At 41.9% G+C, this 26,446-nt stretch overlaps 1 protein-coding gene across 2 annotated transcripts in view; it reads right to left on the minus strand.

Moving 5' to 3' along the window:
• Positions 1–16,154: 16,154 nt before the first annotated feature.
• The window catches only part of LOC129132415 (transcription factor BTF3-like), a 33,071-nt gene continuing 22,779 nt past the window's right edge, over positions 16,155–26,446 (minus strand). For both annotated transcript variants that reach the window (XM_054651481.2, XM_054651480.2), the window contains 4 exons: positions 25,840–25,953; positions 25,427–25,628; positions 17,958–18,023; positions 16,155–16,529 (listed from right to left, as the gene is read on the minus strand). In XM_054651481.2, the coding sequence (XP_054507456.2) occupies positions 16,483–16,529; positions 17,958–18,023; positions 25,427–25,622 (309 nt within the window). In that variant the 5' untranslated portion in view covers positions 25,623–25,628; positions 25,840–25,953 and the 3' untranslated portion in view covers positions 16,155–16,482. The remainder of the gene's footprint in view (positions 16,530–17,957; positions 18,024–25,426; positions 25,629–25,839; positions 25,954–26,446) is intronic.

A 26,446-nucleotide genomic window follows, 5' to 3' on the forward strand; every position in this document is an offset into this window, starting at 1 on the left:
GATGGGTCTGGTCAACATATGGGGCCCTCTGTTCCCTTCAGAAGGGAGTCACCTACTACGATTATCCTTCTTTTCTTTTGAACATTAGAGGTGGTTATCTGTCTGAGAGATGAAGCGTAATTGGAAGGCTCACTGGGCAGATCATTTTCTTCTATGTCATCTGGCTGACCCTCTGGATCCAGGGCCTCATACCTATTCTGAAGTGGCACCTGGGTAGGTAATGGGGGTCAGGAGGAATTTTTATTACCTCCCTGAGTAGGGAAGAGAGTGAGGAGGACAGAGTAGCAGGCACATGTGCTGAAATGACTGCATCCTCCATTCCCTGTCTTCCTGCTAGAGGGGGAGAGAGTAGAAGAGTCCAAATTAAAGTTGAGCCCAGGTAGGAGATAAGGTTGGGAAACATATGTTTAAAAACTATACTTTATTTCTTGTTATCCTAATTCTCTTTTTGATTGGCAATAAATTCAATTAGTTTGCCCAAGTCCAGTCTGTTTTCCCTGTGACAGTAATTGGTGAGTGATGTCTCCCTGCCCTTATCTCCACCCATGGGCCTTTTGTTATATTTTCTCTTCCTTGTCCACTTGGGGAGGGGGAGTGATAGAGCAGCCTAGTGGGCACCTAGCATCCAGCCAAGGTCAACCCACTATAGACTTCCTGCTGAAGCCCACTGGAACCTGGGCTAGCTCTGTACACTCCGGTAGCCATGACAGGAGTGGGGAACAGCTGGGGACTGGGGTTTGCCCACAGCTGAGCCTGAAGAGCTGCAAGCTCTACAGTACACACTGTTACAGCCACGGCAGGGACCAGGCGAAGGGGGAGGCTCTTTGTCTTGAGGTTCCACAGGGAAATTTTATTCCAGGTGAAGAGGGTAAGGCAGAAGAGAGCCTGAGGCATCTCAGTGCAAGGGGTTAAATACAGCTACAAACCAGGGGGTGAATACAGAAAATCCACCAATAGGGGGATTTCAAGGGTGGAGCAAGGGGATTACATCAACACTGTGGGACCAATCAGGATAGGGGGAAGAGAGGGGGAAAGGTCACATGGGCCAATGGGGCGTCATGGATTAGGGGATTTCCAAGTGGGTGTTTCAATCAAGGATTGGCCCAGGGGGTGAATGGCAGGGAACATTCAGGGAAAAGGGGCAGGGTCGCCTTGACAGGCAGGGAAAGAGGGGCAGGGTCACCTTGACAGGCAGGGAAAGAGGGGCAGGGTTGCCTTGATAGGCAGGGAAGGGACTAGAACAAAGGGAGGGGAATAGCTTGAGGGACAGCTCTAAGGGAAGGTAAAACTTAGGGAAAAAACCAACTTGAGGAAAGCATAGGGGGATAATAGAATAAACCATTTAACAATAACTTAATGCAATAAACACAAACTGCAACAACTTCCCTTCTAAACTCCATACTTTCTGTGATAAACACAGTTTTTTACAGATCTAATCAGGTAACATCTGGTATCTGAATGTACAATGTTTAAAATCTCTTAATGCAACTTTTGCTCAGAAGGAATATATTCAGTGATCCTATTTTGAAAAACACTCTTCTGAAGCACCTAATAGCAATGAAAGCAAAAATTATTTACTTTAGTTCCTTAAAATGTATCAGTAATTACAGAATCACAAAATATATTGAGTTGGAAGAGACACACAAGGATCATCGAGTCCAGCTCCCTGCCCTGCACAGCACTAGCCCCAGGAGTCACACCATATGCTATGCCCAAGAGTATTGTCCAAATGCTTCTTGAACTCTGTCAGGCTTGGTGCTGCGACCAGAGCCTGGTCTGACCTGCAGAGCCTGTTCCAATGCCCAACCATCCTCTGGGTGAAAAACCTTTTCCCAATATCTAACCTAAACCTCCTCTGGCACCTTACCTAGAAAGATTTCTAAAGTACTTACTGACAACTTACAACTCTGAGTATAGATGTTGCATAGTTAAAGCTGTGAACTACTTTGTGGAAAGTTGTACTGTAAATCTTCACATACCTCTACAGAAGAGTAATTATTAAAACCTTTTATTAATGCCTTATTGTAGATACTTTACAGGAATTTCATTGCTCCAATTTCTATTAAATCATTTAAGGAAATTAAATATTTAAACAAAGATTTCTTCAGACTACCAGTGAGCGTCTTAGTCATTACCTCCCCTGTAACAACAAAAAGATTCTAACAAAAGATACAGAAGAGACATGAAAGGATTACCTTTATCCAAAAAATATGAAAACAGGGCAAGGACACAAGAAGAAATTTAAGGCACATGTAGTGACTATCTGACTTCAGCAGTACTTACTAGGAATTTGTTTTAAATTTTTAAGTGGAAGATCTATTGATAATTTCTGGAAGTAATTCTGGAAGTAAATCCATGTATATTATTGTATTCGGCTGCCTTTTAATGATTTGGTTGAGTGTGAGAAATATTTTTAAAATGTGAAAACAAAACACTATCTTACAACAAGTATGAACTTTAATGTTGTGAGCACTGAATGAAAAATAACTACACAGTTAGGGTAGTCCTTCAGCTTATGCTTTGTAATCATAAAGCTTGAGGAAACCTAGGAAATACAGGTGGGAGGAAGAAAACAGATCATTGTCATTTCAGACCAGCTCATATTTCTAATGTCTCAGAGACAACAGATTGTAACTAAACTCAGCAATTGGAAGAGACTTCAAACCAAACCAAACAAAAAAGCACTCTTGCAAGGAGGCCATATTTCACCTGCACACCTTGGGCACAAAAAGTAACAGCAAATAGACAAAATGTGGGTGCTTTTAAAGGTGAATACTAATATGGATTTCAGATAGTTAAACTATACTGAAGTAAGAACATTTACTTTACTGAGACTGCAAAGGCCAGTTTAGAGGTTCAGAAAAATGAATGTTTATTCAAAGGTTTCCCACAAATGACACATACAAATTTCACTCAGGTGTATTGGTTTTGCATGACCTGGTTTTCGGTAGCAGGAGGCCACAGAGGTGGCTTCTGTGAGAAGCTGCTAGAAGCTTCCAGCATGTCCCTTATGGCTCTGAAGATGGACATGCTGCTGGCCAAGGCTGGGCCAATTAGAAATTATGGTAATGCCTCTGTGATAACATTTAAGAAGAAAATCAAAACAAAGGTTGTGATGCAATTGTAATTTTGCAGCCAGAAAAGAGCGGTGTGAGAATATGTGAGAGGAGGACAACATGCAGACACTAAAGTCAGTGAAGAAGGAGGGGGAAGAGGTGCTCCAGGTGCCAGAGCTGGGATTCTTCACCATGGTGAAGCAGGCTGTCCCCCTGCAGCCCATGGAGGATCACAGGGGATGCAGATATCCACCTGCAGCCCGTGGAGGAGGAGCCCACACTGGAACAAGTGGATGCCTGGAGGGGGCTGTGATCCTGTGGGAGACCCATGGAGAGAGGGGCCCTGCTCCCAGGCTGGAGCAGCCTTTCCTTGAAGGACTGCACCCTGTAGAAGACTGACCCACTCTGCAGCAGTCTGAGGAGGACTTTTGACCATAGGAGAGACTCACGTTGCAGCAGGTCACAGGGAGCTGCTGCTCATGAGATGGACTCAGGCTGGAGAAGTTCACGGAGAACTGTCTCCAGTGGGAGGGACCCCATGGTCTCACAGTGGACAGACGACTCTCCCTGAGCAGTGGAAGAAAACCCCCATTCCCTGCCTCCATGTGCCACTGGGGTAGGCGGGAGGGCTGGGAAGGAGGGAGGGATGAGGGGAAGGTGTTTTTAAGGGCTTATTTTACTTCACATTATCCTGCTCTGATTTTGTTAGCAATTAATTCACCTTATATCTCCAAGTGGAGACTGTTTTACCCTTGATGGTATTTAATGAGTGATCTCTCTCCCAATCCTTAACCCATGAACTGTTTGTTAAAATTTTCTATCTCGTGTCCAGCTGCAGAGGGGTGGGTGACAGGCTTTCGTGGGTGCCTGGCGTCCAGCCAGCGTCAAACCATCACATCAGGCTAATAAGACAGAATGGTAAATGTATATTGCAATACATACCTTGGCCGCAATACATGTTTTCAAATAAGTTATATCTCTTAACAGTTAAAAGGACAAAAAATGTACAGATTCACACTGATGTATAGTTAGCTTAAAGGCAAAGTACTGTGCTGATTTGGGCTGGACTAGAGTTGATTTTCTTCATAGTACTTGGTATGGGGATATGTTTTGGATTTGTGCTGGAAACAGTGTTGATAACACAAGGATGTTTTAGTTATTGGTGAGCAGTGCTTTCTACAGCATCAAGGCCTTTCCTGTTTCTCACACTACACTTTGAAATTGCCTGATCCTGAACTCTTTAAAGATGGCTCTTAAAAATTGGCCAACACTGATGAACCCCAGTACCTTCAAAAGCAGATTCCCAGGAGACCTTACTAACTGGCTCCTTTAGCAGCCTGAAATCTGCTCTCCCCACATCCAGGGTCAAAGTTTCACTGGCAGTTTTTCTTCTGTCATTGTCAACAATTTGAAACTCAACTACTTTGTGGTCATTGTGGCCAAGACAGCCATCAATCACCACTTTGCCCGAGTCCTTCTCTGTTTACAAACAGATCTAGGAGGGCATCTGTCACAATCCATCCTTACGGATGGGTTTCGTGATGGTTTGTGGATTGATCTCAGGGTGCAAAAAAGAACCGACATGGTACAAGGAGGTTTGCAGTAATAATCAAAACAAATGCACCTTTATTGAGTGACCACAGCAAAATGCGATAGAGGGATTAAGGGAGAGAAAAAGATAGGGAGAGAAAAGGGGGGGGGGGGATATAGCTACCAAACATAGAGACGAAGTCCTTTGGTCCAGTCCAGTTGAGGATCCGCCTGTTACGTTGGGGAGATCTCGAAATCTCTAGCTAACTCAGAGGTTTTTATTATGATAACTCCATTGGAAATTGCGAGGGGGGGGAAACAGATACAATAAAGAATAGATGTAACAGGTAGTCCATGTTCTCAGCAGTAAGCAAGAGCCATTGTCTTCTTGGTCCAATGGTCACAGCTGCAGGCAAACATCTCAGTTTGGTCAGCTTGCCTTCCCCACACACCGCCCCCGGGTTGGGGGTTTCAGTCCCAGTCCTTGGAAGGAGGAAAGGGGCCTTTTCACATAGGGGTTTCATGTCTTGGTCTTTGATGGAGAGTCTTCTTACATCTCAGTCTGTCTGTCACGGTGGTTGTAAAACAGGTGAGGGTCTTCTGTGGGAGACCACCCAAAACTCAGGAGAAGTCCAGCCGGGCCAAGAGGTGGGACAGCTTCCAAGGCTATTGTTGCAAAAAGGGCACGGTGCCCCCTTCTTCTTCTCATTGGGCTCAATGTAGCATACAGCAAACAACACCTGTGAACAATAGCTTAGCGCTGTGCTCAGGTCTTGAGGCCTGTGGCGTGTGTAACTTTCTCCTGCAGAGAAGACGGGGGGGGTCTTCTATTCAGTGGTCCTCAAATGATGATCGTGAGGCAGATGAGGGAAAATTCGGACAGACTCTCACAGCATCTTAGTCAGTTCCCTTAGTATCTGCACCAAGAAGCTATCTTCAATGTGCTTCAGAAATTTCCTGGACCTGTTTGTGTCTGCTGTATGATGTTCCCAGTTGATGTCTGGGAAGTTAAAATCACCTATTCTTTGGTTTTTATTTTTACTGCTCCTTGTTTATGTAGTTGCTTCCTTTCCCTTAAAGGTGGATTGTCACAATGTCCTAGTAGAGTTTTTGCAACTGTAATGTACTTATCCTAAAAGTCTTATACACCTAAATGTATCAGCCCAAAAGGGTAGGAGTTTTCCTCCCTGGGTCAGAAAGCCAGGTCTCAAATGAAAAAATGTCACTGACCTAGGTCTGCATCTGTGGGCACAAATAATGATCCAGACAAGGGAAGCTGAGCTGCTCCCCAACCTTGTGCAAGGAGTGTATTTCGCACTGGACAATGACGAGGCCTGTGGTCCATCTGAAACCCTTCATCCTGGTGCTTGTTTATTGACATGATGGGATGTAATTTGCAAAACCTTCTTCTCCTGTTAGACTAGTTTTGGCTTTAGCTCTAGTTCGTCTTGAAGGCAGACAGTAATAGTGTCAGGATCAATGAATTAGGCTCTCTTATTTGGCACAGCAAAACCAAGAGGCAAAAAAGGGACTCTTCACTCTTTTTGTACTCATGCTGCCTTCATTTTGAAAGCTGTGAAATAAATGTCTGTGGTTCCAGAAATTAACTGAATCCTAACATAAGCCCAGCACTGCATGTGTAGCATCTCCTGTAGCGTCTTCTGTGTTTATGGGAGAGCTAGTAATTTCACAGGTATCTAGATGTAAGACTCCTTCAAGATTTCAATTTCAAAATGTTCCATAGAAGTACTTCTTAATAAGCATTCTTGCCTACTCTCCATTTATAGGCTCAAAATTTTGCTTTCTGTTTTCTATCCGCCTATTCAAACCAGAGAACAGATCATCACCTCCAAAACCCATCTGCCTTATTGAGTGAATTGTTTTTGCATTATATGAGGCTTTTACCTTCTGAAGGAATGCAAACTGCCTTTCTGGGGTGAATTTATTCCTGTCCAGCTTTATTAAATGATTCTGCAAGACAAGCCAGAAAAAATAGTACAGCCCTTAAGACTTGAAAAAACATTGAACACTGAGCAACTTGATTCTCAACCTGTTTCTCTGCTTTAGTTCAACAGGTTATGAAGTCTCTTTTTTTTAGGGCTATTTCAAAATATCAAGGATTAATGTTTGGCTCTTCTGCAGATATCAACTCTTGGCTTGAATATTTGGACTGCTTTTTAGCCTTGTAACCAGCAAAAGGGGTTGCTTGTTTTGTAACTTCACCTCAGTTCAACTATTTGCTGATTTTAGTTAAGCTTTTTAATATGCTTCCTCTTCTTTCATTCTTGCTCATAGAAGTATGTGTTCTCCTTTTAAACATATTTTATGCAATTTTAGAAGTCATTGTCATGCATGAAAAACTTTTTGAAGAAAACCAGTTTTGACCATCTAAATGTTCACAGTGAGTGATGCTGTGCCAAGTGTCCTACTTGATCACATAACTGAAGAATTTGTTTAGATATCGAGGTATATCACCATGGAAGATAGATACTTTTACAATTAATAGGACCAAAATGTGCACTGTGTGTGATTGCTTTCAAGATCTTCAATTCATATTACCATGCCAGCTTTTGGCTTTGTCTGATTTTAAAAGTTAATAATAAATTAAGACTGTGATGATAGTTTAATTCTTATCAGATTTCTTTCCACATGCTTCTGCCTTCCTGTTGTAGTCCTGAAACAATTGGGCTCAGCGTGTCCTAAGTAGACATTTCTCTGGTATAAGAAGTCCAAGTGCAGAATACCCAGCTGCTAAATATCTTCCTGCAGTGGCTGAAAACAGACATCAGCAGTGTGGGAAGAGAAGCCAGAGCCTACTGCATTCCAGCCTTCTAAGTGTGGTCCTTTGGATGTCCAAGTGCAGCTGTTATAACACCAATTACAGATTTGAAATAGTTTAAAAAATGGGCAATGTTAAGTGATTTCCTGGCACTCCTGCACTTAATCAAAACTACAATGTGAGATGGGACAAGTGATAAGATCTTCCCGACAGTACATATGGATGCCTCATGAGGAGTTCACATGTGTTTCCCTAAGCATTTAGCCACTGTGTCCACTAGAGATGACACAGGTGTCTTAGTTTGGAAAGACATGTGTCTGCTAAGGAAGGCAGGAGCCTCCCCTGAAATGGAAAAATGTAAACCCCCTCCCTCCAAATTGTTATAAATTTGAAATTAAGGGGCTCTCAAGCAAAAATATAGGAGCAGGAATAACAGTTCTTTATTAGGGAAGAAAATAAAAAGATAAAATAAACAGTGCAGTAGACCAAAGCAACACTGACAGAGTCAGAACACAACCTGACACCCTGTTGGTCATGGTGTTGGTAGCAGTCCAATTGGAAATGTGGCTGCAGTCCTCCTGGAGTGTCAGGTGTGATTCTGTTGGAGCAGTGATCTTGTAGAAGGGGGTAGTCTACCTCTGAAGATTTAGTGGAAGAGGCAGCTGTTCCTCTGGGAAATCCAGTGGAGAAGCCGTGCTGGTGTTCCAGAATCTCCAGATTATATCTGGGTAGGAATTCTTGGCTCCTCCCTCTGGGCGGAGCATCTCACAATGGGATGCCATAGTTCTTATCAGTCATGCAGTGACATTCAATAGCCTATTATCAGCAGATGTCTTCCCGGAGAGAGGATTGATTGTGGAAGAGATAAGGAAAACTGCCCACTTAACAGAAGACAACTGCCATACAGATGGCAAATAGAATACAATTTGCTTGGCAATTTAGGACAAGAGGTAAGTTGTCTTCCTAGTATTCTGTCTCTACCATATTTAGTTTTTCTATTTGAAAATCATTCCATACACAAATGAAATTAATACTGCTTGAAGTATGTGGTCTGTGACCCTGACCAAAGGTACTGGAAGGCTGGGAATAATCCAGATGACTTCTTTGGTTCAGAGACAGAGAAACAATGAATTCAAAATGCTAACTATGTTATTTCAAAGTCACTGAATATACAATAGGGGGAAAAAAATCTAAACCTACATGGATTAGACCTTTGTGGCCAAATTTCTCTCTGACTTTGTACTGAAACTTCTGTGGTGTATAAAAGGTGTAAATCAGGTAAGAATTAACCTGTGAAAGGTGGTTTATGGGAGGGCCAGGAGGCAGATACATTTCCTTCCAGAAGATGAAGTCTTCAATTGAATTAATCGTAAGGAAGTGTGAGAAATGATACTCACTTTTTAATTTTCAAAGGTTTATTAAACCTTAACAAAATACAACAAAGGACTGAATAAGGAAAAATTGCAGCGCTGGGAGCATGGAACTAAACCACCATGTGCTCAGCTCCAAAATGGCTGCTCCATCTTTTTATACACCTGGTGTTGCATCAGGTAACCTTAACCCCTCCTAAAGTCCATCAGTCAACTCTTCTTCGCCATCCATTGGTGGAGGCTATTTCTTTGCAACTTGATTGGAGGTCAGGTGTTGCCATGTCACACCTTCTAGTAACAAGCCTGCCCTCCCCCCAAATCCCCTGACTACCAAGGCCGTCCAGTGACAACAATCCAACGGGGAGAGGAAAGGGGATTATGGGGAGAACAAATCACAATAACATAACTATACATTAATAAAACTTCTCTTAACATACACATAATATTAATCTCTTAATTGCAAGAGCCAACCATTGCATTACCTATCTATAACAGAAGGCATGTTAAAGGGGGGAAAAAAAAGTAACTGATCTTGCAGTTGTTGGTGAAATCCATGCTACATTAAAGTGCCTATTATTTGTCTCTTAGGCTTTGATACTCTACTCATTTTGTATTAATTGATTTTTGGTGAGCAGGGAAGAAACCAGTCACGAAAGTTATTTTTCTAAGATAAGCTGCTAGCAGTTTGCTCCGTGCCTGACAAAACCAATCAGTGACTAGTTTTGAATACTGACACCTTGTTAAACCACTAGAAAGCTGAACCCGCCTCTATGAACACACATGTTAGAAATTAATGAACCCCAGGAAACGCTCTCTTACTTCTGGCATCTGAAAAGAGAAGTTCTTCCTCCCCCCCGTGCCCAGTGGCTGGGTGGGGGAGGGGAGGCCGCTGGGCCCCCAGCCAAGGTAGGGCCGGGCCGCAGCTGATAATATCTTACCAACATTAAGTGCCGCCCTGCTGCCAGCCTGGGCCGAGCCAGGGTCCACCGGGCCCCAGGAGTGGCTACGGGCTGGGCCAGGCCCCCTCGGCCTCAGCCTGGTGGGGAGGGCCAGGCTGGGCCCCAGCGGCTTCCAAGCAGGAGGAGGGGAAGCTATTAACTCGCAGTTGAAATTTAATGAAGCAGGGGCCAGAGACCAGCCATGCGGCCAGAGCGGCCAACGCTGTTCTGGCCGGGCCCCTGAAATCCTGAAGCACCCCCCCCCCCCATGCGTCCTGAAGATCCATCATCACGACTTCTTTGGCCACAGTCCGGCTGGGGTCACGTGACTATCTGCAGGCCCTGGGCGAGATAGTAACTCTTTCAGTGCACAGATGAAACTTACAAATATCAGTTCTCTCTCTCAAGTGAAAGAAAAGGAAAGAGTGAAGATACAGAGAGAACAACGTGAGACATGAAGGTCAGTAAGAAGAAGTCAAGTCCCAGATGGGAGGTATTAAGGAGATGCCTCAGTCCTGGGCTGAAATCCTCTTGTAAGGCTGTGGAGAAGACATAATTGATACTTCAGACTCTTTTCCCCTGTAACTCATTGAAAAGGATGGGGGATGGAGCGTTCAAATTGTAGATACGAGCAATGGCATCTATGTTAAAGCAAGCAAATTTTGAAGTAGCTGTGATCCCATAAGAAGTTTGAACAGAGAGAAGAGTGATGAAGACCCTTTGCCCCAGGGAAAGAAGAAGACCTCTGTTCCCAGAGATGAAGATGATCGCAAAGATAGACAAAGAGAACCTTTGCTCTTGAACAGCTCATACTTAAAATAGTACCCCATAAATTGACATGGCCCATGAATGCAGATGTAGGAAGGCTGCAAGAGATGGGAGGAACTTCACAATTGCAGATTCCTGGGCATCTGCTATCTTTAAAAATTAAAAGCCACGAGAGAACTGTTTTCTTGTGGAGAAGTCTCCATAGCATGACAAGAGAGACTCCTCTCCCTAAGTGAACTGAAGAAAGACTATTCTAGAGGTGATAAACTGACTGAATTTTTCTGTATGTTGTTAGTGGGAAGGAAAAGGTTGTAGGGGGAGAAGTGTTCTGAAGGTTTTATTCTGATTCTTATTATTCTTTTGTTTAGTTTCTATTAATAAAGTTTTCTTTATACCCTTTTAAAGTTTTGAGCCTGCTTTGCCTTCCTCCTAATCCTATCTCACAGCAGTAAATGAGTAAATAATTCTAGAGGGTACATGGACATTTGGCCAGCACTGAACCCACCACATTAATTGGTGCATTGGCCAGGAAATCTCAAATTGGCAAACCAAAACCACTACAGTCACTTCCTGGTTTTATGTCAAGTTTACTCCAGTTTTATTGCCTCATATTTCTAGGTATGATTGAATCAGATGAAAGAAACAGTAAGTGTGACATGCCTTGAAATCAGTGAGGGAAATTGTTTCATAATCAAAATCAAGGGAAGAAAACCAACTGTATTAGTATAAGTAATTTTAAAATAAAATAATATAAAATGGCAATTCCTTTAAGTTGTCTATTCGAAACACTGAAATATAACGGTCTTTGGAAAAATAAATGTTCAACTTACAGGTTTGTTACAAATATAAAATGCAAACTGTGTTTTCTTGAAAAAATACAACCTGATGCATTTCTGATTAATTTTTAAAACATCCCATGTAAAACCATGCTATATTAGCATGAATGTCTTGGTTTGGAAAGACGGTAGTCTGCTAAGGAAGGCAGGAGCCTCCCCCAAAATGGAGAATGTAAACCCTCCCCACCCCTCCGAATTGCTATAAATTGTAAATTAAGGGGCTCTCAGGCAAAAATATAGGAGCAGGAAATAACAGTTCTTTAATTGGGGAAAAGAAAAATAAAGAATAAAATAAACAATGCAGTACACTAGAACACCGACAGAGTCAGAACCCAACCTGACACCCTGTGGGGTGTTGGTAGCACTCCAATTGGAAATGTGGCTGCAGTCCTCCTGAAGTATCAGGTGTGGTTCTGTTGGAGCAAGGGGGATCTGTAGAGAAGGATGTATTCTTCCTCTGAAGATCCCGTGGGAGAAAAAGACAGCTGCTGTTTCTCTGGGGAAGCCCGTGGAGAAAGCCGTGTCAGTGTCTCAAAATCTTCTGGATTATATCTGGGTAGCAATGCTTGGCTCCTCCCTCTGGCGGAGCATCTCACAATGGGATGTTATAGTTTTTATCAGTCATGCAGTGACATTCAATAGTCTGTTATCAGCAATGTCCCCTCCCGAGGGAGGTGTGAATGTGGTCACTCAAAGAGAGAGATAAAGCAAACTGCCCACTTGACAAAGGTAATCTGCCATACAGATGGTAATGGAAAACAACTTGCATTGCAATCTTGCAATCTTCAACAATGAACAAGGAAAAAAATTTCCTTTTTCTGTATTAGTTGTCACAGGAAAGTACTTATTCTATATTATGAACATTCAATATTTGCTTGATATTGTCTTGAACTTCAGTCAGTGTTGAGTTTTATAGATAAGAAATAGTCCATTTGTTTCCTATATATAACCTGAAAAATGCATTTTCAAATTATATGGAAAGATGGAAAAAAGAAAGGGACATAGATTAAGACAGCAAGATGTACGGTTTCTTCTGTCTTTATGCTATAAAATATTAAGCAACTGTCAGATAGTCATCACCATGCATCCCACAAAAATTAGTACAAAGGTGAAGATGGCTATCTTTCAGAAGCTGTTTCTAGCGTTAAAAGCCCTTTTTATAGCATAACCTTATGCTGCTAAAGCAATGAATATCAATGTTTTCCATGGCTCTTGAGTGCTTGTGAGAAACTGAAATGTTAATGTTTATTGACTCAAACAATCGACCATTTGCAAAAGCAGCAGAGTGCTTTGCTGATGATGTGCAAAGTAACTGCCCAGGGGCAGAGGGGGTGCACACCCACCACCACCACCAAAGAGGCTGATAAGAGGCAAATCCTTTGAGGTGGGGTAATGCTTTTTATCATGCCAATGAGTTGCCAGATGAAGAAATGCTTGCACCTGGTGGGTTAATACAATAATAATTTTGCAAAATCATTAGCTTATCGAACTACACATTCAAAACTATGATAAACATTAACTAAGGAAAGGAATAAGAAACTACACTCCACTGATCTAAGGACTCAAATTAATGACCTATGCCAGTCATGCCAACTTTTCTTCTAATTTGGAAAGTAGCACCAAGTCCACTGAGCAGTCAAGTATAACTTTGGGGTCACTGACCACCAGAGACCACTGGAGGGACCCCCTGGGACAAGTGAATGCATGTGCTGATGGGAGGAAATATATGCTAATGACTTTGGGGAAATAGTTATCATATGTATCTTTCTTCTGGGAAAACCTAGAAGTATGTTTGTAAAATCTAGCATATAAACAGGAGCTTTTTCTGTACTCAGTATGCAAGACAGGTGGAGCTATCCCCCTTGCATCTGGCATTGCAATAAATAATGCCTGCTCCCTAATACTAAAATTATAGTGATGGAGAGTTTACTTTCTTACCATTTTTGGTAACAAATGTCCTTACACAGGTGGTTCAACTGTGAAAACTTCCCTCCAGGGAAGTACCTGAACATTCTCATGTAAGACTGAAGGTATTCATGCCTTCTGATGTGCCATAATTGACTCAACTGTGCTGACATAAGAGGCAAATGTAATGTCTTTGAAGGTGTCTAAAGTTTCCAGGAAGTGTCCCATGATCCACAGTATTACATCATCCAGTGCAAAACTCTCCACCCTAGGAGAGGTACCTGGACATTCCCACCTAGCTTGAGTGTATATTAACCCACTGGACTTTGTATTTCATGGGCTTTCCCCCACTCCCAATGGGTCAAGACTGTGAGCATCACTTTGACCAATGAACATCGAAATTGCAACAATCAAGCCTTGTTACTGGATCCACGTGTGGTCATTATGTATCTTTCTAATCTTATACTTTCTTTCCCCTTATACATTTTCTTAAGTGTTATTTTTATGCTTTTATATTGAATTTCTAACCAAAATGGCTACATTTTAAAATTTGCCAAGTACCTCATTCTACCTTAATGTTCTAAAGTTTGCAAGTAAAGGTTTGTTATTGAACCTCCTGACAATGTTGTTGTTTCTCCCGTGCACCTCCCAGAGCAAATCAAACAACCCATCCCTAAACCTGCTAAGCAGACTGGGGCATAACAGTGCCCTACAGGGATCAGCCTGCAGTACTTCTTAAGCTATGATTCAGGCACCTTATGGAAAATTTAGAGCTAGCATGGGGGAAGGAGGCGGGGGAAGAACGGGGAAAATCTCTGCAAAGAAAGAGCTTTACACACTGGAAAAATCAGCATCAAGAAAGCACAGACAATTGATGATTATGAACTATTAACAACATACTTCACATACTTTGGTTTCTCTGAAACACAACAAAGAACTTTTATTTCTCTTGGTATAAATAATTATCAATATAAAAGTTTTAGGATTAAAAGACCCTAACCCCACATCACACACTTGTTTATAAAAATGTTAAAGCCCCTCATTCAGGGTTCATAATGTTCTGAAATGTCAGCCTGCTGATTTTGTTTGAGTGAACAATTTCTTTAGCCTCTGATGGCAGGGAGAAGATAAAGGTACTAGGAGCTACCTTTGAACCACACCCATGGATATGAAGGCAGCACAACGCTTTCTTGCCCCAGCATGCCACAGGACTTGAGGAATTTGAAAATTCTCCAATCAAAATCTAATTCCAAGTTGCTTCTCTCCAAGCCTTTTGACAAAAGCACTTAGCAATGTAATTTCTTATGGGAGTGTTACTAAAATATTTTTACTCGTCCACAAAAGTTTAACAAAAGTATACTGTATTTCAGAGTTTAGCAAACAAGTTGCTTTTTCTGATTTACTTAATTATTTTTGCAAGATTGACTGTGCAGCATGTGATCACAGATGTAATGAACTCTGCCTCACCAGGGAGTAAGCTGGAGGTGCACAAGAAGTTGTGTGGGACAGCTGGGACACCTGACCTCAACTGATCAAAAGGGATATTTCAGACCATATGGCTTGTGCTCAGCAATAAAACTAGGGGGGAGGTTGGTGGAGGTACTGCTGCTTAGGGACTGGCTGGGCATGGGGCAGTTGGTAAGCCACTGTTTTTATTTGAATCACTTGTCTTTCTTGGGTTTTATTTTTCTCTCTCTATTTTTTCATTTTCCTTATTATTAAACTGTCTTTATATCAACCCTCAAGTTTTCTCCCTTTTATTCTTCTGATTTTCTCCCCCATCTCACTGGGGAGGAGTGAGTGGCTGCATGGGTCTTAGTTGCTGGCCTGGGTTAAACCACAAGTCAGGCATGGAGGTAAATGAAATTTACAGAAGCGAACATCTCTATTCATAGAGAGTAATAATATACATGGGAAATATTTCTACCAAGGAGATAACAAAACTTTATGCATCCACTTTCTAATTGCTCAAATTCTGGTTTCTCACGGCTAGGCAATGGCTGAGATAAAAACTGAACCAACAAAAACAACAGTGAAGAAACATAAACAGATTTTAAATCAAATATTAACAGAAGTAAAGATTCTGTCTTTAAAGCAATTCTTAAGGAACATAACTTTAAATCTACACATTTCCATCCAGACAGGCTTCAGTCAAAGGGTTACAGGTCCTGCTAGCAAACCTGCTTCAGCACGGGCTTCTCTCTCCACACGTCCTGCCAGAAGCCTGCTCCAGTGCGGGCTTCCCACGGGGTCACAGCCTCCTTTGAGCAATTGCACCTGTTCCAGGATGTGGTCCTCCATGGGCTGCAGATGCATCTCTGTTGCCCCATGGACCTCAATGGACTGCAGGGGGGAGAGCCTGCCTCACCCTGGGCTGCAGGGGAATCTCTGCTCCAGTGCCTGGAGCACCTCCTACCCCTCCTTCTTCCCTGACCTTGCTGTCTGCAGTTGTTTCTCTCACATATTCTCACTCCTCGCTCTTGGCTGGTGTTACCCAGCTTCTTCCCCCCTTCTAAAATTTGTTGTCCCAGAGGTGCTACCACCATCACTGATTGGCTCGGCCTTGGCCAGCACCAGGTCTGTGTTGGAGCCGGCTGGCATTGACTCTGTCAGACATAAGGGAAGCTTCTGGTGTCTTCTCACAGAAGCCACTCCTTCAGCCCCCTCAACCTTGCCACATAAACCCCATACAATCATAAAGTAGTTGTAGAATACAGGTCTCTTTCTTAAATTCAGTACATTACAAAGTGTCTTAGGAACACAGTGCATGTGCTCTGACCCACAAACACTAAGAATTCACCAATGAAGTCTTAAATGCTCCATTATGCACTATAATTTTTTTTAGAAGCCAGTTTTCTAATAGAGCAGAAAGGAAGATGCTCTGAAAAAAAAAAGCAAGACTTTTATGATTGCTTAATAGTTATGGTCAATTTATTTTTCTTGCTTTTCTGACAAAAAGCCACACCAGAAAGTTCATTTTATATTCTTTATTGTATGGCAAAGTTCATTAAAGATGGGGCAGCTTGTAGACAAGATGCTCAAAACTTGTGTCTAGGTAGAGATTGATTAGCAATCTGACTTATTTCGAAGCATAGGCTTGTTAAACTAGGCCACAAAAACAATACTGTGTACAAGCAATAACTGAATAAGAGCTGCAGGTTTAGGAGTTTCCAAATATTACACATCTTGAGATCTCATCAGGAAATAAAAATAAAATCAAATAAAAGTAGTCACAATATAAAATAGCAGCTCCATGTAGCTTTTTCAAGTTTTAATTTTATTCACAAAGTGTCACTTAGTTCAGTTTGCCTCATTCTTTGAAGCTTCATCAAAGTTTTCAACAAGATCTAGAAAAAGAAAAATGTTGAAATTCAAGTCTGACCTACTTCAGCTTTGCCAATTCCCTCGCATTCCCCCCCCCCCAAAAAAAAAAGTTTCAGGTTATATTAAGTGGTTACATGGTAAAAAAAAATAAAATCAGCTTATAAAGTACAAACTAAACAACATTTAAGAGTTTCATGGTTCATTCTTCTTGTTCAAACAACTAAGTTTGAAATAGTTAATTATAAAGCACAATTTTAGGAGCATTTAACTTCACCATATCCACAACAGAGCAGTGATACTGAAAAGGCAGTTTCTTAGCAGTCTTCTTATTGATTATTAAATAATTATCTTAGCCATAGCTATTATTCCTACATGGGAAAAAAATACTAGCTCAAACCAATGATCCATCTAAGTCTCATATGGTATCTGAAAACAATGCTCATAGAAATTCTATAAAAGAATCACAGAATGGCCTGAGTTGGAAGGGGACCTTAAAGATCATCTCATTCCAACCCAGATATGGGCAGGGACACCTTTTACTAGACCAAGCCCCTTCCAACCTGGATTTGAACACTTCCAGGGATGGGGCAGCTACAGTTCCTCTGGGTAAGCTGTGCCAGTGCCTCACCACCCTCACAGTAAAGAATTTCTCCCTAATCACAGAATTACAGAATCATTCAGGTTGAAAAAGACTTCCAAGATCATTGGGTCCAGCCTTTGACTGAACACTACCTTGTCAACTAGACCAGAGCACTAAGTGCCACATGCAGTCATTTCTTGAACACTTCCAGGGATGGGGACTCCACCACTTCCCTGGGCAGTCTGTGTCAATGCTTAACCACTCTTTCTGTGAAGAAATTCTTCCTGATGTTCAACCCGAACCTCCCTTGGCACAGCTCAATGCCGTTTCCTCTCATCCTGTCACTTGTTACCTGGGAGAAAATGCCAACTCCCACCTTGCTAGAACCTCCTTTCAGATAGTTGTAAAGAGTGATAATGTCTCCCCTGAGCCTCCTTTTCACCAGGCTGAGCCCCCCCAGCTCCCTCAGCCCACTCCTCATAAGACTTGTGTTTTAGACCCTTCCCCAGCTCTATTGCCTTTCCCTGGACACACTCCAGCACCTTAAAGTCTTTCTTGGAGGGGTTCAAAACCAGACACAGTATTCAAGGTGCAGCCTCACCAATACCAAGTACGGAGGGACAATATCTAAATAGTATCTAATTAATATCTAATGCATATCTACCCTCTTTCAGTTTAAAGCCGTTCCCCCTTATCCTGTAACTCCATGCCCTTGTAAAAAGTCCCTCTCCAGCTCTCTTGCAGCCCCCCTTCAGGTACTGAAAGGAATGACCAGTCAATACTCTTACTGTCCTTGGCCCAATCTTATACTACATATATTATGTCTCAGCAAAATTCACTTCCTTTTCCTCTACTGCATGCATGTTCTTACCTGGAACTTCATCATCATCATCATCATCATCACCACCAGAAGCGAGTGGTGCTTTTCCATCCATAGCTGCAAGAGCAAGCAGTTCAAAAGCATCAGTCAAGCTCACCATAAGCATCTTGATTACAAAGGTGCTTTGCTTTTTGAAAATATTATCAAAGAGTCTGAACTAAATTTCAATTCTCTATCCAGTTCCCCTGCTAAATAAAAATCTACAACTAATTATATGTTACTAATAATGCTCAAACAAATCAGCTGAAAAATGAGAAGATTCATGTCAAACAAGTTTACAACTCACCATCTTGGTTCTAGATATATAGAGTGCTTTGCATGGTAATAATTTTCAGCTAAAAGCAAAGAGACCGATTTTACCAATTTCTCTTAAAAGCAGCTTGGTTTATTGATTACTCAGTGGTTCTTGAGGCTTATATATTTTACAGCATTAGCAAGTTATAAGGAAATCTTAGGATCTTATGATCCTAGGCCTTCAAGAAAACTAAGGTGCAATTGTGAAGCTGCAAGTAGACACATGACTAGAGACAATTAAAGATATTGTTCCCTGGCAAAGCCAGAGGAATATGGAACTGGATACACAATTTTATACTTCAGTGAATAAGGTAACCACATGTCCTGGTCCACATCTCTACTGACTCAGTAATTTCTTAACTATTCCCATTATATTTGCCAGTGCTAGTGAGACTTAACCCTGTCCATTGTAGTAGACCAATGAGCATCTGTGAAACTGAAGCAGTATAATGCTAAGAATAGATATCTCAAGTCCTGAGGTGTTTGTGCCACTACTTTTACTGCTATTCTTAACTGTACTACCTTAAGAATATGAGACAGCCCATGACCACCATTAAATCCTAATTAATCCTTCTCCGTTTTCAAGAAAAGCATGAGCAAAGAGATGGGTTTATACTAGACTTCTGGAATTGCTGCATCCTGATATCTAGAGAACGAAAATAGATGAATGCATAAGCTTTGTTCTGAAAGGGTTTAAGGACAAGGTCACCACTGTCAGTGACCCATGGAGGTCCATGATGGAACAGAGATCCACGTGAAGCCTGTGGAGGGCCCCACACCAAAGCAGGTAAATGCCCAAAGGAGGCTGTGACCCTGTGAAAAGCCTGTGCTGGAACAGGCTCCTGGCAGGATCTGCAAAGAGAGGATCCCATGCTGGAGCAGGTTTGCTGGCAGGACCTGTGACCCCATGGGGGAACCATGCTGGAAAAGCCTGTTCCTGAAGGACTGTACCCCATGGAAAGGATGCTGGGGCAGGGGAAGGGTGAGGAGAAAGGATTGGTAGAGACACAGCATAAGGAACTTAGCACAACCCCCATTTCCACTATGTCACTCAGGGGTAGAAGAGTTTGAAGTGAAGTTAAGCCCAGGAAGAAGGGAAGGGTGGGGGGAAGGGGTTTTAAGATTTGTTCCTATTTCTTATTATCCTACTCAATTTGATTGGTAATACATTCAATTAATTTACCCAAGCTGAGTCTGTTTTGCCCATAATGGCAATTGGTGAGTGATCTCCCCCTGTCCTTATCTCAACCCACCAGTCTTTTATTGTATCTTCTCCCCATCTTGCTGATGGATGGGATTGAGAGTACATCTTGGTGGGTACCTGGCAGCCAGCCAGCCAAAGTCAACCCACCGCAGCAATCTGCAGGCAAGCTTAATGTGGCAGCATTTAGCCAGGCTTTTAGCACAGTTGAAAAATGCGCAAGCTATGGCTAAACCCTATAAATTCCTGCAACTGCATTTGTTGCCATTAAGATACACCTAGCTTATCTTAAGCATTATAACCTAAAGAGCTCTGTCCTAGGGTGATGTTATGATGCTTGTATCCCCAATCATCTGTTCTGTTTATGCTGGATGTTATAATCTGTGCCTTCAAGACTGGCTCTGACAGTGAAGGCGGGAAGAAGAAGAAGCACAGAGTTTTGTTATCAGCTGCACTCTCCCCCACAGTCTGCTGGAACACAGAACTCCACTGTTGTTGTCTGGGCATGGATGGGGCAGAACACAGTGCTCCTTTTGCTTTTTAGTTAGCTTAGCTAGCTGAGGCAGTCCGAGTTTTCCCTGGACTGTTTTTCTTTCCCTTTTCTTGGAACCGTTCAAACCTGCTCCGGACTAGGATCCGGGGAAACACCGAGAGCTCGCACTTTGTAGCCCATAGAGGCCTATTCTGGGCAGCAGCCTTTCCCAGTGCCAGAGGGACTGATAACAGAGCGACCATCCCCAGGAGAGACTTTCTGAATCTGTTATCTCTTCAGAGTGGCGAATGAGTTTTGTCATCTGGTATTGTTCATTTCTTGTGCTGGGGAGTGCTTTGCCTGTTAAATAAGCAGGTTTTCTTCCACTTCTCCCCGAGGAAATTCTTCCTGAACCGATTGAGGGGAGGGGCCATGTGGGCTTGCTTTCTGGGGGGCCTTTTGGAGGTTTTCTTCCAAATTTGCCCTAAACCAGGACAGGCTCAAAGAACAGTTGCTTCCAAAAATGCACCACAAAAACAGCTTGCCGAGCTAGTCTGCATATGTGGTATGATGTCTATCATTAACAGGCATAATAACATTCCCACTGTATCCAAAAAGGCTTTTGTTTAAAAGTGTTATGTTTCTTTGCTTACATAAAATGACAAGGTTTCAAGTAGATGTGCATCCTCCTAGAAAATATACTAGTGCATTTTTGTGCATTAATATATATATTTTGAAGCCACAAGTCCCCCTTGGAATTTAACTTACAGTCTGCTAACATAGTTTATCAAATATACTCTATTTCTTAATGAGAATAGAAAGCTACAGAAGTGAGACATAACTGAAAAAGAAAAGGTAAAAGCCCTTCCATATTTTGAAACAAATCCGTGTCTAATTTACAAGGTACAAATAATTTCAATGCTTTATATGTGGAGCAAATATAATGGGAGTAGAGGGTCTGTCTATTCTACAAATGTGAGCAGGCTGACACACTAAAGCAGAATGATAATCCATCTAGTCTACCGTTCCTGACAGAGGTCTGCCTAGACAGCAGTGTAGATGTGCACGAGGTCACATCTAAGGAAGTCTGAATTTTGTATGCTGGTGGAAGAAGAGGACTCAGTGAATCCTGGAACCTGTAGGCTACTCCAGCTTCTACCAACAGTAAAAACCCACATAAAACATCTTTAAGGCTATCAGTCTTGGGTAGGAATTACTGGAGCATGAAATGCTGCAGATGTGCATGGGGATTGTTTATCCAAATGCCACCCCCAACATATGCTAATGGCAAACCCTGACTGCATGAGCTAGCTATAATGGTTTTACTCTACTCAGAAACTTCCCTAAACCAGAAAGAACTGTACCATCTCCTGATGCCTAACATTAAAAGGTGTAAGTCAGCCAGAAGGGGAATAAATTAATTTTCATGGGGCTCAAGTAACCAAGCAGGGCAAGAGTGTCCTGAGTAATAAGCCAGCTGGACTTATAAACAGAGCTTTAAACTAGATTTATTGGAGGAAGGACATGGTTTTCTAGGCACTTGAGAAGAGCCAGGGCTGCCAAGGCATGAGGAATAAACAGAAAACACCTGTGAATTGCCTCAAGGGAATTAGGGTGAGCTCCTCTAAAAAGGGGATGTGGCTGACAGCCCAGCTGAAGTGCTTCTATACCTGTGTATGCAGCATGGGAAACAAACAGGAGGAGCTGGAAACAGCTGCCCAGATGGAAAACCATGACCTGATTGCTATCACAGAAATTTGGTGGGATGAATTGCATGATTAGAGTGCTATGATTGATGGCTACAAACTATTCAGAAGGGACAGACAAGGAAGGAGAGGTGGGGGAGTTGCTGTCTATGCCAAAACCAGGATTGATTGCATGAAGTGATCTTTGAAGAACAGCAATATGCAGGTCGAAAGCTTATGGGTGAAAATTAGAGACTAAGTCAAGAAAATAAACTTAGTGGTTCAACTGCAGCCTTCAAATAAAGATCCCCTTTTATATTACCTCCTTACTAAAAATATCTCGAGTTTCATTTCCAGGCTGAGAAAAAGGCAACAGCAGGAAGCATTATGCTCGCATGCCCTGATCCTGATAGGGATCTTTAACCACCCAGATATCTGCTGGAAAAATGTCACAATGAATTGCAAGCAGTCCAAGAAATTAGTGGAGTGCTGAAGTGAGTTGACTGTGGCCAGACACCAAGTGCCCACCAAGCTGCTCTATCACTCCCCTCTTCAGCAGGACCTGAGAGAGGAGAAAATAAGATGGAACAAAACTCATGGGTCAAGATAAAAGCAGGTTAATAAAGCAAAAGCAAAGGTCACATGCAAAAGCAAAGGAAGAAAAAGATTTATTTATTCTCTACTTCCCATCAACATACAATGTCTGACCACTTCCTGGGACAAGGGATTCAGTATGTGTAGTAGTTGCTCCAGGAGACAAATATCTTAATAATGAATGCCCCCTCCTTCCTCCTCCTTTCTCTTAACTTTTATTGCTGAGCAGATGTTAATATCCTTTTGGTCAGTTGGGATCAGCTATCCTGGCTATGTCCCTTCCAAAGATATTTGCCCACCACCAGCCTACTGTTCTTGGAGGGTGAAGAGGGGGTATTGTTGGAGAGACAGCCTCAATGACAAAGCACTGGTATGTGATCAACACCTTTCTAGCTACCAATACACAGAACTGTGAGAGCTGCTATGGGGAAAGTTAACTCCTTGTCAGCCAGACCCAATACAAGTGCTTTGAGGACAACTTTCTAGTACAGGTGATGAAGAGCCCAACCAGAGGAGAGGCACTGCTGGACCTGTTGCTCACTAATGCGGAAGAACTTGTGGCCTTAACCTGAGACATGAGATTCAGATAAGATATTACAAAAAAAAAAAAAAAAATTACTGTTAGGGTGGTCAGGCATTGGAATAGGTTGCCCAGCAAGGTGGTAGAGTCACCATCCCTGGAGGTTTTAAGAGGCATCTGGATCTGGTGCTGGGTGATACGGTTTAGGGGTTACAGTAGTAGTGTTGGGTTAACAGTTGGACTTGATTTTAAAAGGTCTCTTCCAACCTTGATGATTCTATGATTCTAAAGTCTCTCTAACTTATTGGAGAGGTCAAGATTGGAGGCAGCCTGGGCTGCAGCCATAATGCCTGGATAGAATTCTCAATTTTGAGGGGTACTGGATGGGTAAAACAGTAGTCAGGACCCTAAACCTCATAGGGACAAACTTTCAGCCATTTAGAGCACTATTGCGTGGGATTCCTTGGGAAACTGCCCTCAGAGATAAAAGAGCTGGGAGCTATTTATGTCATGTTTATATCAGATTGCTGCCTTAATTCAAACCACAGGAGTTGTATGACTTGAACAAGTTTCTCCATTCTTTCCCAGCAGCAATGACTTACACCATGACAAACATGCTTGTCAAGTCAAACACAGCCCCACCCTTTCCCAGACAAAAGTACAACTTTATCATAACTATAGCAAAGCTATTATTTGGAACAGTATTATTCCACATATAAAAATGTGATGAAGTGAAAAAAAAATAGCAATTGTAGCAGAAGAGTGGCAGGCACATTGATTTGAGGCATCTGTTACAAGTGTTTGTCCCTGGGACAGGTGGCATCCAAAACAACAGGGAGGAATTAACATGAATCATAGAAACACAGAATAGTTTAGGTTGGAATGGATCTTAAAGACCACCATGTTCAACCCCCCTGACATGAACAGGGATACCTTCCACTAGACCAGGTTGCTCCAAGCCCTGTCCAACCTCACCTTGAACACTTCCAGGGATAGGGCAGCCACAGCTTCTCTGGGCAACCCATGCCAGTGCATCACCTCCATCTGAATAAAGAATTTCTTCCTAATATCTAATCTCAACTTGCCCTCTGTTAGTGTTACCCCTTGTCCTATTATACATTCCCTGATAAATAGCCCCTCCCTTAAATAAATAGTTGTCTCACCTTTTTATAAGAAGAGAGATCTTAACAGGTTCATTTTAAATCCTTCAAGTTTTCTTTCTTTCAAGCCCCACTTCTACCAGAAGGAAACAACACAGCTGACACTAGGAAGGAGGGACCTGAGCTTCATTGGGAAAGCAGTTTACCTCACCTCCTGAACACTACTTCTAGCAGAATTTTTTTCAGTGGGAAGTTGAGAGAAGAGAAGCATCATCAGCTTTAGGAATAGAGTCTATCTTTGCTGGCAGCAAAGCACAGAAAGAAAAACTGTAACAATCAAGTTCATAACTGCCACAAGAAGCAGAAAGTAAGTAGGAAAACCCTACATGCAGGACATGAAACATGGTCCTGATGCCTTGCAGTGGCTACCTAGAACAGAGGCTAGACAGAGTTAAAAGAAGAAAGTGGGTATTTATTAAAGGCCTTCAATAGATACACCTTGGGCAGTGCAAAAGCCTTGCAGAGACTACACCCCAGATGGGTGACGGTCATGAGTTTTTCAGACAGATATAAGTTTTGTCTATTTGCATATCAGAGGTTAATTCTCCAATTATAGCTTTAGGTAATGAAATCATATTGCTCCGGTTTGCTTCCCCCCCCATTCACTTTTGTTTATACTTTTCGGGGCCTGAGGCAGAGGGTGTCCTTGGTTCTCAGGCCTGGAAGGATTGTTTTGTCTGACCAAAATGTGAAGAGAGCCTACTAACACTCTATATGGAGTTCAGAGTTATACACTAATGCAGTACAGGATCTGAAAAATATAAATGCTAAAAACTTAAGGCATCACTCCCAATATCAACAAGCCTGTCTTCTGCTCCCAATTCTTACCCTGTAGCAGCAGCAGCACCTTTTCCAAACACCAGATACTTAGGCCCCTCCTCTACTTTTCAAACATAGTTTTAGGGAGAAAAAGTGTTCAGGTTCTTTTACTAATCTAAGGATAGAATATGAAATTGGTGTATCTAGCTTACTGATCATGCCAGTCCTGTTTGCTACACTGTTCTACACACACAGAAATTATAACATATTTCCTTACAAATGCTGTATAAATGCCTCAGCTATCAAAAAGCCCATGCAAGAAATAATACCTTCACCACACCTGTGAGGGAACAAAGCAGTAGCAAGATGTCTGTCCTCAAGTCCCTCTCCCTATTGTTTATGTTTCCATTAAAAGTGTCAAAACAGACATACCTTCTTTTAAAACCTAATTTTCTCAGAGTAACTCTATCTAGCTTTAATGAACTAGGTATGCCAAATTATGGTAGCCACAGCAAGTAGTAAACTACCAAGAAATCAAGTCTGGCTACAACTTTCTAGTCCTGGACCAGCTGCAAGATATGCTGAGAAACAGGGGCCTCTGCTTTATTCTGTTATATTCATTGTTGGATTTGAGCTATAAATAAGATTTAAGTGTCTCATTTCTTCAGCATTTTATAATATGCTTGCAGACAGTAAGAGTGCACTGAATTTCACTGCAGCTATACAAATAAGCCCCATAGCTGCCAGCAGGAAATGCATTCAAGTTTTAACTTACATTGCTTGGGTAGGGCTTCTGCCAGTCTTCTCAGGCTAGTCAAACTGTCAGCTCCAAGCTGATTTAAGATGCTAGGAAGCATTTCTGTCAGCTGCTTTGTCTCAGCATGGCCAGTGATAGTGAAAGTGTTAGCAGCCAGGGATGCCTGGACTTTAGGGTTATTGAAATGAATGACTGTTCCTTGGTTGGTGAACATATTAACCTGCAAGGGGAGAAAACAAAACAACACCAGTATTTCAAGCAGTTTAGCGTGATTTTTCAATTTAACAGGAAACTAGTTGAAGTTCCTAAAGCTCAATTAAGCACCTATAGATAATTTACAGGCAAGTTTAACATGTTACTTTCAAGGAAATTATGTTTTATACATTTTATACTTCTATAGAGAAAAGCATTTTCCCCTTTTAAGCAATTACCTCTTCAATTCCAGAAATATTGTTGACACCCAGTTTCTTCAAAGAAAACTGAAGTTTCTTGTCATCTGCTGTAGCTGTTCTATGGACAACCTTCTTCTTTCTGCGGGCAGTACCCTTTGCAAAAAAAAAAGGTTATGAATGAATATTTAATTAGTTGTTTGCAAACTCTAATTCTTGTGGCCATATAACTACTCTTCAGCCATCTACAAATCAACTTTGTATGCAAAGTTCTATTTCTGTGTTACAGCACACACAACCCCACTCCTTCAACTGTACTGCAACAGTCTTTTCCTTGCTAAAGCAAGCTGTGCTGGTTTTGCATTAATTGATTTGTAGTGTTATAGATACATACTATAATACTGAATTGTCACAAATATTAAAACGGATTTATATGTGTAGTGTTAAAGTAACTTTGATATAGTTTTTATTTGTTATTAATTAAGCTTAGACATAGTAGTGAAATAGCTATGCTTGTGTTAAAATGCCTGCTTGGATGGGATAACATCCAATGAACATAGGATAAGGACACCTGCTACAGATATGCCAACTATCAGCACTCACTGTCTGAACTAAGCATGGACCAAGGCCCAAACTGGAAGTGATAAAG

Source organism: Agelaius phoeniceus, chromosome W (genome assembly GCF_051311805.1).
Source record: "Agelaius phoeniceus isolate bAgePho1 chromosome W, bAgePho1.hap1, whole genome shotgun sequence".
Taxonomy (NCBI): Eukaryota; Metazoa; Chordata; class Aves; order Passeriformes; family Icteridae; genus Agelaius; species Agelaius phoeniceus.